Source organism: Besnoitia besnoiti, chromosome VI (assembly GCF_002563875.1).
Source record: "Besnoitia besnoiti strain Bb-Ger1 chromosome VI, whole genome shotgun sequence".
Lineage (NCBI taxonomy): Eukaryota > Apicomplexa > Conoidasida > Eucoccidiorida > Sarcocystidae > Besnoitia > Besnoitia besnoiti.
The window spans coordinates 515,318-528,770 of NC_042361.1; the positions used below are offsets into that span (position 1 = coordinate 515,318).

At 53.2% G+C, this 13,453-nt stretch overlaps 2 protein-coding genes across 2 annotated transcripts; one reads left to right on the plus strand and one right to left on the minus strand.

Annotated features, from left to right (window-relative positions):
- Positions 1 to 1,831: 1,831 nt before the first annotated feature.
- Positions 1,832 to 5,444, minus strand: BESB_065050 (uncharacterized protein; the record flags this gene model as incomplete). The annotated part of the gene is made up of 4 exons (XM_029364900.1): positions 1,832 to 2,382; positions 3,004 to 3,834; positions 4,281 to 4,673; positions 5,339 to 5,444. The coding sequence occupies 4 exons, from the start codon at positions 5,442 to 5,444 to the stop codon at positions 1,832 to 1,834; spliced, it is 1,881 nt and encodes a 626-aa protein (XP_029218483.1).
- Positions 5,445 to 10,161: 4,717 nt separating this feature from the next.
- BESB_065060 (peptidylprolyl isomerase domain-containing protein) lies at positions 10,162 to 11,482 on the plus strand (the record flags this gene model as incomplete). The annotated part of the gene is made up of 3 exons (XM_029364901.1): positions 10,162 to 10,477; positions 10,596 to 10,685; positions 11,253 to 11,482. 3 exons carry the CDS (start codon positions 10,162 to 10,164, stop codon positions 11,480 to 11,482), a joined length of 636 nt encoding a protein of 211 aa, XP_029218484.1.
- Positions 11,483 to 13,453: the final 1,971 nt, after the last annotated feature.

A 13,453-nucleotide genomic window follows, 5' to 3' on the forward strand; every position in this document is an offset into this window, starting at 1 on the left:
CCTGAACCGAGAACCGGAAGTGAGAGAAGACAAGAAAGAATGTTTGGCAAGAAAAGGAGAAGAATGCGTAGGGCGGAAACAGGGCCAGCTGGTGCGGTGGCAATCACTTCGGTATTCCGCGATCCCTCCGCCGCACGCTGCATGAAAGACGTGTGGAAGACAGGGGTCCTGACAAACAGACGAAGCAGGAAAAACCAAGACGGAAAAGACGAAAACACTGGCTAGAAGAAAATGCAGCGAGGGAAGGTCTGCATCTCGCGGCGACACCGAAGAATTGCCCCGCATATCTCCAAGGGCAGGACCGCTGACAAAAGGAAAATCGACACGGACGGAGCGACACGAAAAGCGCTGGCACGACAGAGCACTATTGACGAAGAGAAGCCTCCTCCTGAAAAGCTGATTCTCAGCAGAGAAGAGCCACTGGTACACCAACAGCGGTTGTGCCTCGTCACCCTTAGAAGGACCCGCTCCATTCGGACAAGCCGGCTGCCAAGGCTCATGGCTTTTCTTTGAAAACTGAGCAAGATGGTCGGAGGGCCGCCTCCGATCCAAATGGAGGAAACTTACTATGCTTACGTGTACAACGGGATCTGTGGCTTGGGAGTCCCCTTGTTACCCGCACACTCGCCACCACAGTGACCACATGAAGAAAGGGTCGGCCTTCCACGATCTAGCCACTAATAAAGTCGGAGCAACAAAGTGAGTTCATTTGCAAAAGCACTGGTTTCGGGAAGGAGCTTATACAGTGAACGACGTGTGCTATCAAATGCGTGGTGTTCGGTCGCTCGACCCCCCAAGAGACAGCTGCCTCCGCACAGAAATGGTTGCATGAGACACACAACGGGTACCCTCGCAAGAAGAGTGCCAGACTCGAGTACGAAGAAAAAGCGGTCAAACAGCATACGAAATCAGGAGCTCGAGCATGTTCCTTTGTGCGTTTCAGACAATGCGCCCGCAATCTCGCCCAGAAGACGACCCATACCATTTCCCTACAAGTCTCCTGTCAGACAGCTGGACATCCGCTGCATGCGGTTCTGCGGTTCGCAGGCACGTCGTATGATAGAACGACTGTTTCTTGTTTTGTTCGATGCGTTTTACTCATTTTAAAGTTGTGGAGCACTCAACTTATGAGCCCTCTTGTTCGCTTCTTTTTCCCGTGCAGCACGTGTGTGTCACCCACCCGCGCTCTCTTTCTAGCGTGACGAGCGCGCGACGCGTTGAACAAGGTCACGAGCAGACTTCTCGGACTATCGTCTACTTACCGACGAGAAAAATCGTCTCTTCTGTGTTAAAGCATAATCAACATCAATATCGAACGTATGAGGACGAGGAAAGCACTTCATTGCTGACAAGGATAGTGTCACGTGTGTGGTCGGATCGAGGCGCAGAAAGCGAAAGCCCTTCTGGGCAGCTAGGCCGGACTACCTAATCCCTGACTCTTAACTACATTGCCGAGTTGGCTGGATGACTTCAGCAAGCGAAAAAAGCCGCCTCTTAATTTATCTTCATTTATGTTTGACCCGCGTGTGCGAAAAACTGGCAGTGTCACCCATCTGTTTGTCTGTACTACGTGTGTACTCACGCGGCAGATCTTCCGACGTTGGGAGACTGCCTATCGTCGAATAGGGAATGAGACGGCGGTTGAAGATACGAACGATGGATGTACGTCAAGAAACCACGCGCCGTCAAGCAATCAGACGCGAGGGGCCCCGGCACAGTCAGCATGGGATACATCGCAGTGTTCGGAAGCACACCTCGAATGGCGCGTCACGTCCGTCTGGCTCTTGCCTAGCCGAAGGTCAACTTCACTCTCTCTCTTTCGGAAAATGTTCTAATACAACAGCTGTAGAAAGATAACGTCCTTCGTTGCGCACTCCTGCTCCCCTCCTGTTTCTCGTGGCGCATCAGAATCGTGCGCCCCTATTAGAGGTCTCTCGAGCTCTTTCCTTAGTTTCGACATCCGCATCCGGTTCCTAAGTATGTGCCATGAGCCTCGCGCCATTTTCATGCCAAGGAGCGTAGCCGTGGCGACCACAGCGAGTGTCATCACGCTCAAGCCGATGTTGACTGCCAAGCCACTATTGCCTATCCGCCGGTCCTTCTTACGAAACGCTACAATTCGCGGAATATTTTTGACTCCCATCAGATGATAAAGATCATTTTCTGATGGGAAAAACGTCTCCGGGTTGCTCTGCTCAGCGTGTTGCTCTCCGATCACATCACCAAAGAACTCCTTAGTCCTCTGTGGATCTTTGGTAAAACCTCGAAACCCCGCGTAAGTTGTAAGCATTCCCAAAATCGCGCCACTGACAGTCGCCTCCAGTTGCGCAACTCGCCGGCGCTTGAACAGCTTGTAAGCCTTGTCAGCATTTTCTTTTTCTCCTGAATTTTAAGCCACATAGCAGCGCATCACCACAAGCCTCGACAGATACAAAGGGACAAGCCTGAGGACCCCACGGGTCTTCACACTGAACACTTCAGCTTGCTGTTCCGTCTCTGCACACACTCATTAATTCTGCCTGTGCGTTGATGTAGTACGTTGCTCTCCCCCTTCAGCCCTCCAGTTTCGCCATTGTGCCTACAAAATGCTGGCCACCCGTCCTGAGGATGGTGCAATCTCTTCCGCATCATGAGTATCATGATCAAAGCGTCTGTCAAGGTCATTTGTTTTGGTACGGAGCCTCCCGACTGTAGCAACAATTGAAAACCACTCCTGGAACAAGAGCCGGCCGTATCGAAACCACTGGCTGGGTGATACGCTGCCACCTCTTTCTGGCACACTGTTCACGTTAGTGCAGCTCTCAGCTGTCTAGATCCCATTTCGATATTGGGTGAGCCTCTTATTAACATCGTGGGCATCCGCCGCAGCGCTGTTGCCGGGGTGGCATACCGAAACTCGTGCTCGGATGTCTTTGTTTTACTGGCTTTCCTTCGTAAGGAAATGCAACGTTGGCTGGCGCTCAACAACCTAATCCCGGTCCCATGGAAGCACGAAAGGCTCACTTATTACTATTGAAATCTCCTCGACCGATGGACACACCAGTTGAACAGTCACCTGCTGTCTGATACCAGCTCTTGCCGCGCCACGCCTTGGCGGTGCACGTGGAACAGTGGAAATGACGCAGTCTGTGTCTGTCAGCAGACGACTCCTTATTTGAAGCAATGCCATCTTCAGATGCTTGGGAGACATCAAAGCCTCGGTGCCTTTGATTTCAACTACTGTTACCCGCTTAAGCTTGCAGCGGCGCACCATGTCGCTGCGGCTCTCCTTAATTTCTGTAGTTTCTCCCTTGCCGAATAACCACCTGAAGAAGCCTCTCCTTCCTCCAGTGCCCTGCTTCGGCTCCACTGGGACATCCTCTGCCTCGTGTAACAATGGGGGATGAATGGGCTCCACACACGGACGTACGTGCAAATCAGCGATTAGTCGTGGTGACGAGTCCCCATTAGGTTCGATGAACATAAAGAAAATGTCATCCACAAGGACCGGAACGGGCAGTGAAAACCCTAAACCATCCTCTTCGGCTAGAAAAATGGAAGCCATTTTAGCTGTCAAATCTTCAAGTTCGGCTTGTGGGGGAGCATTAACCTCAGTTTCGTTTTCGTCGCTGTTGCCCTGAGCATCCCCCGGGTCTGCCGTGATCCCTGTTGAGGCGGCTGCGATTCCATATCGTGGGGCTGATCTGCTATTCAGGATGCGATCTATCGCTGGAAACCCGATTCCTGGTTCGTAACGAGGCAAATGATTCTGATGTCCTTTATTTGCTGCAGTCGCCCGGACTCGCGTAGCAGCTGCACCACGCCCCCGGCTGAGTCGTTTGGAGACCTGCAGGACTTAATCAAGTCGCACCGCAGTCACGCATTCTCATTTCATGATCAATCTAGGCGCAAGGCTCCACAGAAGGAGTTCTCGCTCATTAGTGAAGCGCGACCGCCAAGTCCAACAGTAGTACCTGGCGTTAAAAGCGGCCTCACTGTGCGCCGGGTGGAGCTGAGTAACATTACTTCATGCCGCATTCGTATCTCAGCTGACTGGCAACTTGAGAGACATACCACTAACAAGTGTACCAATCGGCTCAAAGACTCAGGAACGCAACGTCTGATTCCATGTTGAACCCGTCTCGGTGCAGATGCGACACGGGTATTGGCAATGCCTGCGCCATGCGTTTGTGATTCTCTATCGTTCATGTCTGTCACACCTCAGGAGAACAGAGACAGCATGGTGCCTAGCTAGTGACAGCAGTAGCGACGAGGTCTCAGTCCAGCTAAGAAGATCTTACTCCTTGGCACGTCATCAAGCGGAGGTAGCAGCAGCACGGGGTCTCTGGGTGCAACACAAGCCAATGTGACTCGCTGGCCAGGCTGAAGGACATTACTGGGTACCCCGTATGCGCTCCCCAACTTTGTCATGGGAGTCAGCCCTTCGGAGCGCACCCAACGGCCCTCTCCCATGTACCCAGGGGGCAAAAAGATATGGTTTTTCAGGGCTTGCCACGGAAGGATGTAGGCCGACCGCTCATCATCCTCTGGGATAGTTGACGCGGACTGTTGAGGCGCTGAACCCGTGTCGTCGAGTGATGACAGGAGAGACAGAAACCTTATTGGCAAAAACGACACCCTTTGAGGCTCGTCCTGTTCGATGTACGTCACCATCACGGACAGATACACTGCTCCTGAGAACATGCAGAACCCAGACAACACCAGAGTTTAGATGGTTTGCCTCCATCCCCCTGCCGCACCTGAAGCAGGCAAAACCGTGCAGTGAGGTGTGGGACACCTGGACAGTGTCTGTCCGTGCATTCCCAGAGTTGCCAAAAGATATTGCTGCCGTCTGTCGGGTGCCGGTTCAACTGCACAGAAACACGTGAGTGCCACTCGACTTACGCAAGAAAGGCGTGATTATGGTGGGGCAGCGTCCAATGTATGCGGCGCATGTGCCTACGGATCGGTATTACACTTTCCCAGTAGTTGTCTCGCAAGCTGCTGAGAATCCATATTTGGCACCGCGAAGTACACGTGAAGGTCGTTGCCCCAAATCCACGTTGTGGCAGACCAAGAGCAACGGGCCCCCAGGACTATTGTTCCTGCTCACGGTTGAGAGCAACAAAGAATCACTATGTTGCCTCCAGCCGTTCAAGAGCTCTGTCTACCCGTCCGGGGGCGAATCCCACACCCACACTCAGGTTCGTCTTTACCTTCTTGGCATTGAGTATATGGCATCTTCTGGGGGTCGCCGATAATCCAGGACAGCAGAATATGCATCCTTGACTGTGCTTCTCGTAGCACAGCGCTATGCACAACACGCGATATGTCAAGACCCGGAAAACTGGATGCCCACCACTTCGGCGGAGTTTCCCCGGCATCCGAAAGTCGAAGCTCAGAGGAGGTCCATAGTAACGATTGGGGATCCACAGCGCGGAACTCGACTCGCCTTGACCCTCCATGTAGTCCAAGGCGAGCCCTAGAGACAATGACACGCTCGCAATTGTCGCCCGTACCTAACGGCTTGAGGAGGACCTCCGAGCCGGCGCAACACCCCGCCTCGCTAATCGGACGTTTCCACCTCCTAGAATGCTCAGCAGGTTGTTCCTCTACTACGGAAGAGGCCTTATCAAGCTTCCACTCTCTCTCTCCCACATCAGAGGTTGGAAAATGCGTATCCACCGGCTGTGCGTGTGGTCCTTGTGGTGGATCCTCGTTGCTGTGGACCCCGAGACACCGCAGCCATATGATCGAGGGTGGACTCCTGGCGCGATCAAGAACTCCGTTTAAGGCAACAGTCGAAAATACAAACAAATTCGCAACAGCCTGCGGCATCATAGTGAACACAGTGTTTCTCACATTTAGCAATTCCCACGTTTAGTGCAATATGTGCACGTCGAACGCCCAGAGCGACAGTATGCGAAGATCTCGTCTCAAAGGAATCCTACCCTAGTTCAAGTATGCGACGTGGCGCGCACGTTCTAAGAAACACTTTGCCTCACGAAGTGTGCATTTCGTTGGTCTTCCCTATAAGCGGTGGCTCTACGGGGCACCACCACGCTAACAAAAAAGACAAAGCCCCAGACTGGCAGCAACATGCCAGGATGTATGCAAGGCCTCGTCTCAAGAGAGAATGCTTCGGCGACGGGGCGGCGCGGTTGATATCTTGGAAGCTACTACACACACGTCTAAGCATGCTTCTGCGTTAGTCGAACATGATCCACGGTGCTCAGTCAGTGGTTATTGTTGACCGCACACTAGCTGCAATCTGGAGACGCCGCCAACTAGCAAGCTCTTCTCGGCAGGCGGGCTAATGCGCGCGTTCACTGGCTGCTGGACACTCGCACAGAAATGGGAGCTGCACAAGGCTGGACCAGGGATATGGAGAGCGGTAATGTGATGTCCCAGCTTCGAGCGCAAAAAATGGCTCCGCGAGAGGCATACATGCACGTGGGAGCGCCAGTGTCCAACGAAGTCCCAAGTGTCTGCAACGCCGGTCTCCAGCTTGGCTGCAAAGACGGTTTTTCAATCTACATGACTTGCGGTACAAGATGTGCCCACGGTGAAGGCGATACGGCTGACGGGGTTAGGTTCAGTGCCAGTCTTCTCAGCCCGTAGTTGCCCTCACCTTCCACCCTCGCCCACGGTTGAGTCAGTGGCCGGCGTCCCATCCCTTACGCGTTCTTTAGGAAACGTGTCGAATCTACTGTATTTGAGTCCTTTAGTAGACACGGGCCAGCAATGTTGTGAACGTACACCAAGCTCTGCCCATATTCTTGTGCTCGGTTCCCATACCACATTCACAGCAGGGACACCTTGCGGCGTTGGCCACTCAAGACAACATCAGCTCAGTGTATACGAATTACACGGGCACATCATTCGGAGCTAGCGGCTTGTGCGTGCGTTAACGACGGTGTTTGGTGTACGGGGTCACGCGTCATGCTCAGCAATCCTGGGAATAAACATAAATGGCGATGCAGCACGGCAAGTTAGATGCACAAAAGCTTTCTTCCTTGCGCGGCTTAGTCAGGGCATCCTCGTTGGAAGACGGAAAGCTGAAGTGCCGTAGCGTGTCGGTTCCGGAAGCTCGAGGCATGACGTGTCTGGTTATCGTAGTCTGCGTCTGTTCCTTTCTGCTGTTTCAACAGAGCAGCAAACAGCAGCTCAGTCTCAGCTTGACACGTCGAAATCAGTGGTACTACGAGTGAAAGGGTATTTCCCAGCGTCTGGGTAGATCTACTTTCTGTCATTGCCGCCTGTATCCAACGCAAAGATGCGTTCGTGAGATTGCTTGGTTGGTGTGGATTCTGCCCGCACGGTCAGCGGACCGTGGGAGCAGATGTCTCACGTGCTATTGGCGGCTTCAGTGGACCTGACTCCTTGCATCCGGTGCTGTTGTCAGCAAAAGCGCTCTCGTGCCCGCAACCCGTCTCCGCAGCATCTCCGTGTCTAGGTGTGTCCGATCCTCCCGTTTCCTACATGATCACGTTTCTACGGACGGCGTATCGAGGCCTTGCCCCGCTAAAGACTGGTGTACGGCTAGCAGAAGAATGCTTGCCTTCGAGTACGGTACCGCTTTTTCCCGACATGTGTGTCCAGACGCACTAGTCTCTGAATCAGCGGAGACCTAAAATGACCCGGCCCACAGCCCATGTCAGCACGGTTGGATGTCTACACAAGCAGAAATCCACACCAGTCGTGGTTCGCATGAAGATGTGGCACCAGCCAGGAGACACTCTGCTCAAGCTAGAAATACCCCTAAAAGAAGCATCGTAGTTTCGATACTCCAACCGCCTACACCAGAACACACGTCGATAGCTAAAAAGCCTCCTTGTTCACGATGTAGTGTCACGAGAGTACAGTGGCGGCAAACCCACAATGAAGTGTGGACGTGAGAGCCTATAGAATACAAAAGATCGTTAACAGGCAAGAAGGCATATGCGCGACCTGGGCTAGGATTTGTGATATATATGCGGGGTTATTCAACGGCGTGGGGCCGCGGAAAGTTTGTCATCCAGCCGCCCCTCAATACTACATATTGGAACCGTAGACGCAAATAGTCAAGCAGAACAGGTCAGCCGCGATGGTGGCTATGCTGGAGAATTCTGAGGCAAACATGCGGATCCTCAGTAGGTCGTACCGTGACGATGACAGCGGGGGATGCACAACTACGTTTATCACGCGGTGAGGTACTGTTCTCAAGGTGCATGCTACGTGACTTGTTCCTACAAACATTTTGACTACCTACAGTGTTGTATTACATATGCGTCTGAGACGGTGATACGGCTGCGTTTCGCTTCAGCATTCAGCTAGTATCGCTACGTAGGGAATGACTCGTCGACCATGAAAGCAGTTCCTTGCGTAGAAACCCGGTGATGGATGTTTAGTATGTTGTACGATATGTCTTTGCCGATGGGCTCCTGTGCCGCGTGGCCGTTCTTGCTAGAGACGAACGTTCTGTGACAGAGAGCGATGACAGTCCCGCACAGTGTACCAGTGGGCCTCCGCCCACGTCATGGCCAGTACGCTGTCCTTGATCTTGGGTCAGTCAATACGTTAATGCTGTTACGGCATGGTGCCAACCGGCACACCCACGGCCCTGCAGTGTCGGTCTTGCCAGTGGAAACAAACAATCAGGTATCAAAGCCTCCGTCCATAAGGCTTAACTTGTTCGGTAATGTCAACAACGCGGACTTTCAAGCAGTCAAACATCTCGTACAGTGGATTGCAAGCACCCACTCGCCACAAGTGGAGTGTCACTGCCAGGTGAGGTGCTCACAATCCAGTGCCGTTGTCCGTGTAAATTGTCGCAGCTACCGTGTTAGAGCCCTTTCGAAGCCGTTTCGGCGCCTCGCAGTTACCGCGAACAGGCTCCGCGTCCTCTTCGACTCTGTCGCACACAGAACGCTGCCCCAAGAATTAATCTGCACAGCACGGAGAAACAAAAACGTGCGAAACGCGAGGGATGAAAAGTACATTGACACAGAGGTGTATCTTCCTCCGGGTCCCAGAAACCAGCCGTCAGGGCACAGTTTGTCAGTTCAGCGTTGCCCGTTAACGAGTAATGGCCAGCCGGTTCGCGTGGCACAGTGCCTGACGGGCTTTCTCGGTAATCCCGCCTCAGCCAGCGTGTGCCGGCACTCTCTTCCTGCTACCTTACCAAAGGAGGAATTCGAGGAAGAAGCAGTGGCAACGATAAGGGCGCGTACGCGCGATATCGGCGGCGAATTGAAGAACCATAGCACAGCGGACTGGTTGCTCTATGCTGATGTGAATGGCGGCGTAAGTGCTTGTAGCAAACTTGGGCAACACTGATTCTTCAGTTCCCATGCGCCATCAGCTGGGGATGAGACGCCTACTGCTCATGGACGGAAGAAGAAGCAAGCGCAGAGGATCAATAAGCACGCGGTATTCAAATTAATGGATCCTGAATAATGGAGGTGTGTGTATGCAGTCACTGCCGTCATAGGCTGTGAGAAACAACGCGCAGTATCGGGCGGCCGAGATAAGTCGCTACCGGTGGAAAATCATGTGTGAGGGTCCAGGTCATAGTACAGGAACTAGCCCACAATTTTGCTAGTAGTGAAAGCCTGGGGAGCCTCGGCAGCTGTTATGCTTCGATCGCTGTTCCAAGAAATTTATCGGGAGAAGATACGTGCGTTCCTTGCCATACTTCAGGATGTTTTGTACTTCAGAACAAAAAACGATGTAGCGCATTGGGCGTCTGCTGAGTTCCTCTACCAAGGGAAACTTCCTGACAAAGGTAAGCTCGTGGCTTGGGCGCGGTACGCCTGATACGTCTCCTTTATTACCTTCATGGTTACAGTTAACGAACATTGCGAAGTCAAACCCGCACATGTGCTGTTCCGCGACAGGCCGACACTACACCTTCGATTGAGATACGACTGAGGACCGGAAACACCGGGATTTTACGTATGTGCAGACAGCCGCAAAGTCCTCTGGTCTTCCGACCAAAGTGCGGTCCCTTCGGAGCTCACTGCACGTGACTCCTACTCTTTACACTCAGTGACCGTGGATAATCAGAAACAAAGGTACACTCTTTCACATTGGAGAAGACAACCAAGAAGAGGACTTACCGGTTGCTGATCCCCGTACGCACTCGCAGTTCTGTAGCAGGGCTTTCAGTTGCTGCCATTCTAACCACCAGATGATCCGCAAATGCACAGCGAGATCGAACGCGCGGTGGCCGGAAAAGTCGCCGCATCCATTAGGGCTTCTGGGAACGCCTTCTGTCGCGTGACCTTCGCCATTTGCTCGCGCACGCCGAGGCCGGAGCAGATGACAGAGACTACGAAGGATACCGGGGGTTGTGGAACCGCGCTGGCGACCGACGAACAAGCTCTCGATGTGCTCTTCGAGATATTCAAGCAGCAGGTCCCCAAAACAAGCGCCAGATTCCTGAGCTTGGCTCAGAGCGGCCAGTACGACGGGTGCCCCGTTCATCGTGTCGTCGCTGGTGGATGGATCCAATGCGGTAACTGCCCGTGAATAGCTGTCACCGTCCAGAGTATCAGCTAGGATAGTTGCCGCACCTGATGCTGTGCCCCAGGAACAAAAAGTAGAGAAAACTGCCGCCGCATCTGTGAACTCAGGTGACATCGTTGACGGAAGTGGCGCGAACAGCGGCACAAGCACAGTTCTGGGGGAGCCGGAAACCTTTGCAGTGAAGCACGACGCCCCAGGTTAGTATGAACACTCTCGGGGACGGCAAACAATGCGTCAGCAAGGGTGTGCCATGCCTGAATCCGCGCCCGCGAACTAATATTGACAAATCAGGTTAATCGTTCGCGCACGATCGTTCCATGTTAACAGTTAATCGCCGTACGCTCGAACGCCACCGCATCGATGAAGAGTTGCGGCGGCTGGCATACGAGTATGGCGGACTGGTAGCCCATGACAGGCGGTAGAAAGGAGAATATGGATCTTCTTGCTAATAAACAGTGCACAGTTCGTTACACACGAAATCTCTTGAATGGGTGCAGCATGAGGGCGTCGACAATCCCGGCGTCCATGGAGCCACTAGACAATTCAGGCAGATCAGGCTAATTCCGTACGTACCAGAGCCCGTGTAGTCAAGAATGTTGGTTGAGGCGGCTTGCCCCTAGACGGTGAGCATTCGGCATTCGTACTAAGCTGTGCACACACGGGCTCAGATATGAGAAAAGAATGAGGATCATGGAACGAGAGACGCCGAGTGACTCTCGCGCGTAAGTGATGCTCTGTTAGCTCTTGTTGCTGTCCCCCGTTAGGAGTTCTTGGTGCGTGCCACGCCGCGTCCGGAGAGGGTGGAAGCCAGTTCTACGTGACGCTGAAACCATTGCAGCCGTTTGACGGGAAATTCGTAGCGTTCGGTAGATCAGTCATGGGGTCTGCAAGTCTATTAGACCTTCTGCAGCGAAACCGAGGTCTGTGTGACGAAAACACTCAAAGACCCATTCGGGATACGTTTGTGGTCAAAAAAATGGTTGTATTCTGTTAGTAAACTCTGTCCATGACTGAACCTCGTCACACCGCGTTGTAGCGAATGATCACGCCTCAATAACTCGTGGTGCCGACAAATACAAACGCTGCAAAACTAACCGTAAGAAAAAGAAGACGTCCGGCAATGCCTCGTCTAGACATAATGAAACAGCGAAAACACAAGCTACGGTTTCTGTTTTTTTCATTTTTCCTAGAGATAAGAGGCGAATCCACACACCAGAGGGGGGAGGGGGGCTTGTATTTGAGGTATTACACACAACGGGTGGAAGATGAGAACGAGCAAGTACGATATGAGGCGATTAATAAGCGGACGTCTGCTCGCCTTCATTGGCGCTGACGCGGTTACTGCCTGCACATTATACGTGATGGATTATCCTGGCTCGTCGCTAATGTGTGTCTTTTGGACGTCTCATCGCATGGAATAAATAAATAGCATCGCTTGCACACGGCTACCCAAGGCCCTGACTGGACTTGTGGTGTTAGCAGAGCTCATTGCCACAGAATTTCAGAATGAAGGATGGAAATATTGTATGCCTACCGTTTTCTGGATAAAAGCTTGCGACTGCTACGTCAAACCCGACAGTAATAGGTGCAGCAAGAGGGGACAACATGCCTGACATCTGCGCCGCGGCGGGTTCTCCCTTTAACCCAGAAGCACAGGTGTCAAATCTTTAGAGAGAAGAAACGCGTCAAAGTGTCTTACCAAAAAACTGTCAGTGCACTTGATGCGCCCTTGCGGAATTGTATCGGTGGTTTTGACAACCGGCTAACGCAGCCGCAACTCTCATTGCTCACCGTTCGTGGAAACATGTCGCTGGAAATAGCCGGCAGGGACGCTCCACCTTCTATGCAGGCTCCGCGTAATGGTGACCCTACGGGGCAGAACACTTTTCTGCAGCCCTACGAGTCTTGCTGCCTTTGTCGCTCTCGGGATGGTGAACACCGTAGCTTCGTTCACTGTACACTCTTAACTAACCGCTATCGTCCCCACTACGTCAATGCATAGGTAGCTCTTTGGAGGCGCCGCGGAGTTTGACAGCGCTCATCACGCAGTACCAGGGCACTCGGCAGGCGGACGGCGGCATCACTGGCTGCCTTCTTCTCTGCCTGAAGAATCCATTACTGATGTATAAAGATCGTTGGCCGACGACCGCTTTTGAGGCACATTCTCCAATATGGGCGGGGGAACTTCTGCCGCATGGGGCTCATGACTGCATATGTGGCCCTCGAACCATTTACACTGAACACGGCTTCCAGAGGGTACCGCCCGTTTTTCTTTGTTCCGTTGTAATGAGGACTTGACAGCTGCATTTTCCATGCACTATTTCAGCAGCGCTCGCTGGCGGCGCATGCAACAGATGCATTGGTGTCGTGCTAGTCCTACTCACTCCTGGATTGACCGCAGCAGCGACACGTTTTCAATAGCAACATGATAACATAAGCCACACCCCCGTCGTACTCACCTGCGCTGATCGGAGAAAACAAACGCAGTCTGTCTCTTTTTCTGTGCTGGAGGCGCGAGGGCGCCGCGGAGGGGAAACGCCACCGGCGGGCACATTTCCGAGCGACCCCTGTGCAGCGGGTTTTTCCCAACCCCCGACTGCGCGCGGGGGGGCCAGCGTTTGGGGCGCCAAGCGGCACGCGGCGTCGAGCGACGGGATCGACGGGGTCGACGGGTCATGGAGGCGGGCGAGCCTGCCTCGGCTGGACAGTTTCCAGATTTCCACTGCTGTAGCGCCACAACGCGTTTCATGTCGTGAACCGAGAAAAGTTGAGTTTTTCCCCGAGGCTCTTGAATTTTGTGCAAAGCGCACGCATCCGCCACAGGCCAAGAACTCTGTCCGCGTCACTGCCGAGGTAAGGCACGCACGCTCCCCCCGGTGTTGACTATTATATGGCGTGTGTTCTTTTACACGTAAGGGACAGGACTGCCGCGGACATGGAACGTCTGCTTGGACGCAGGAGCGTC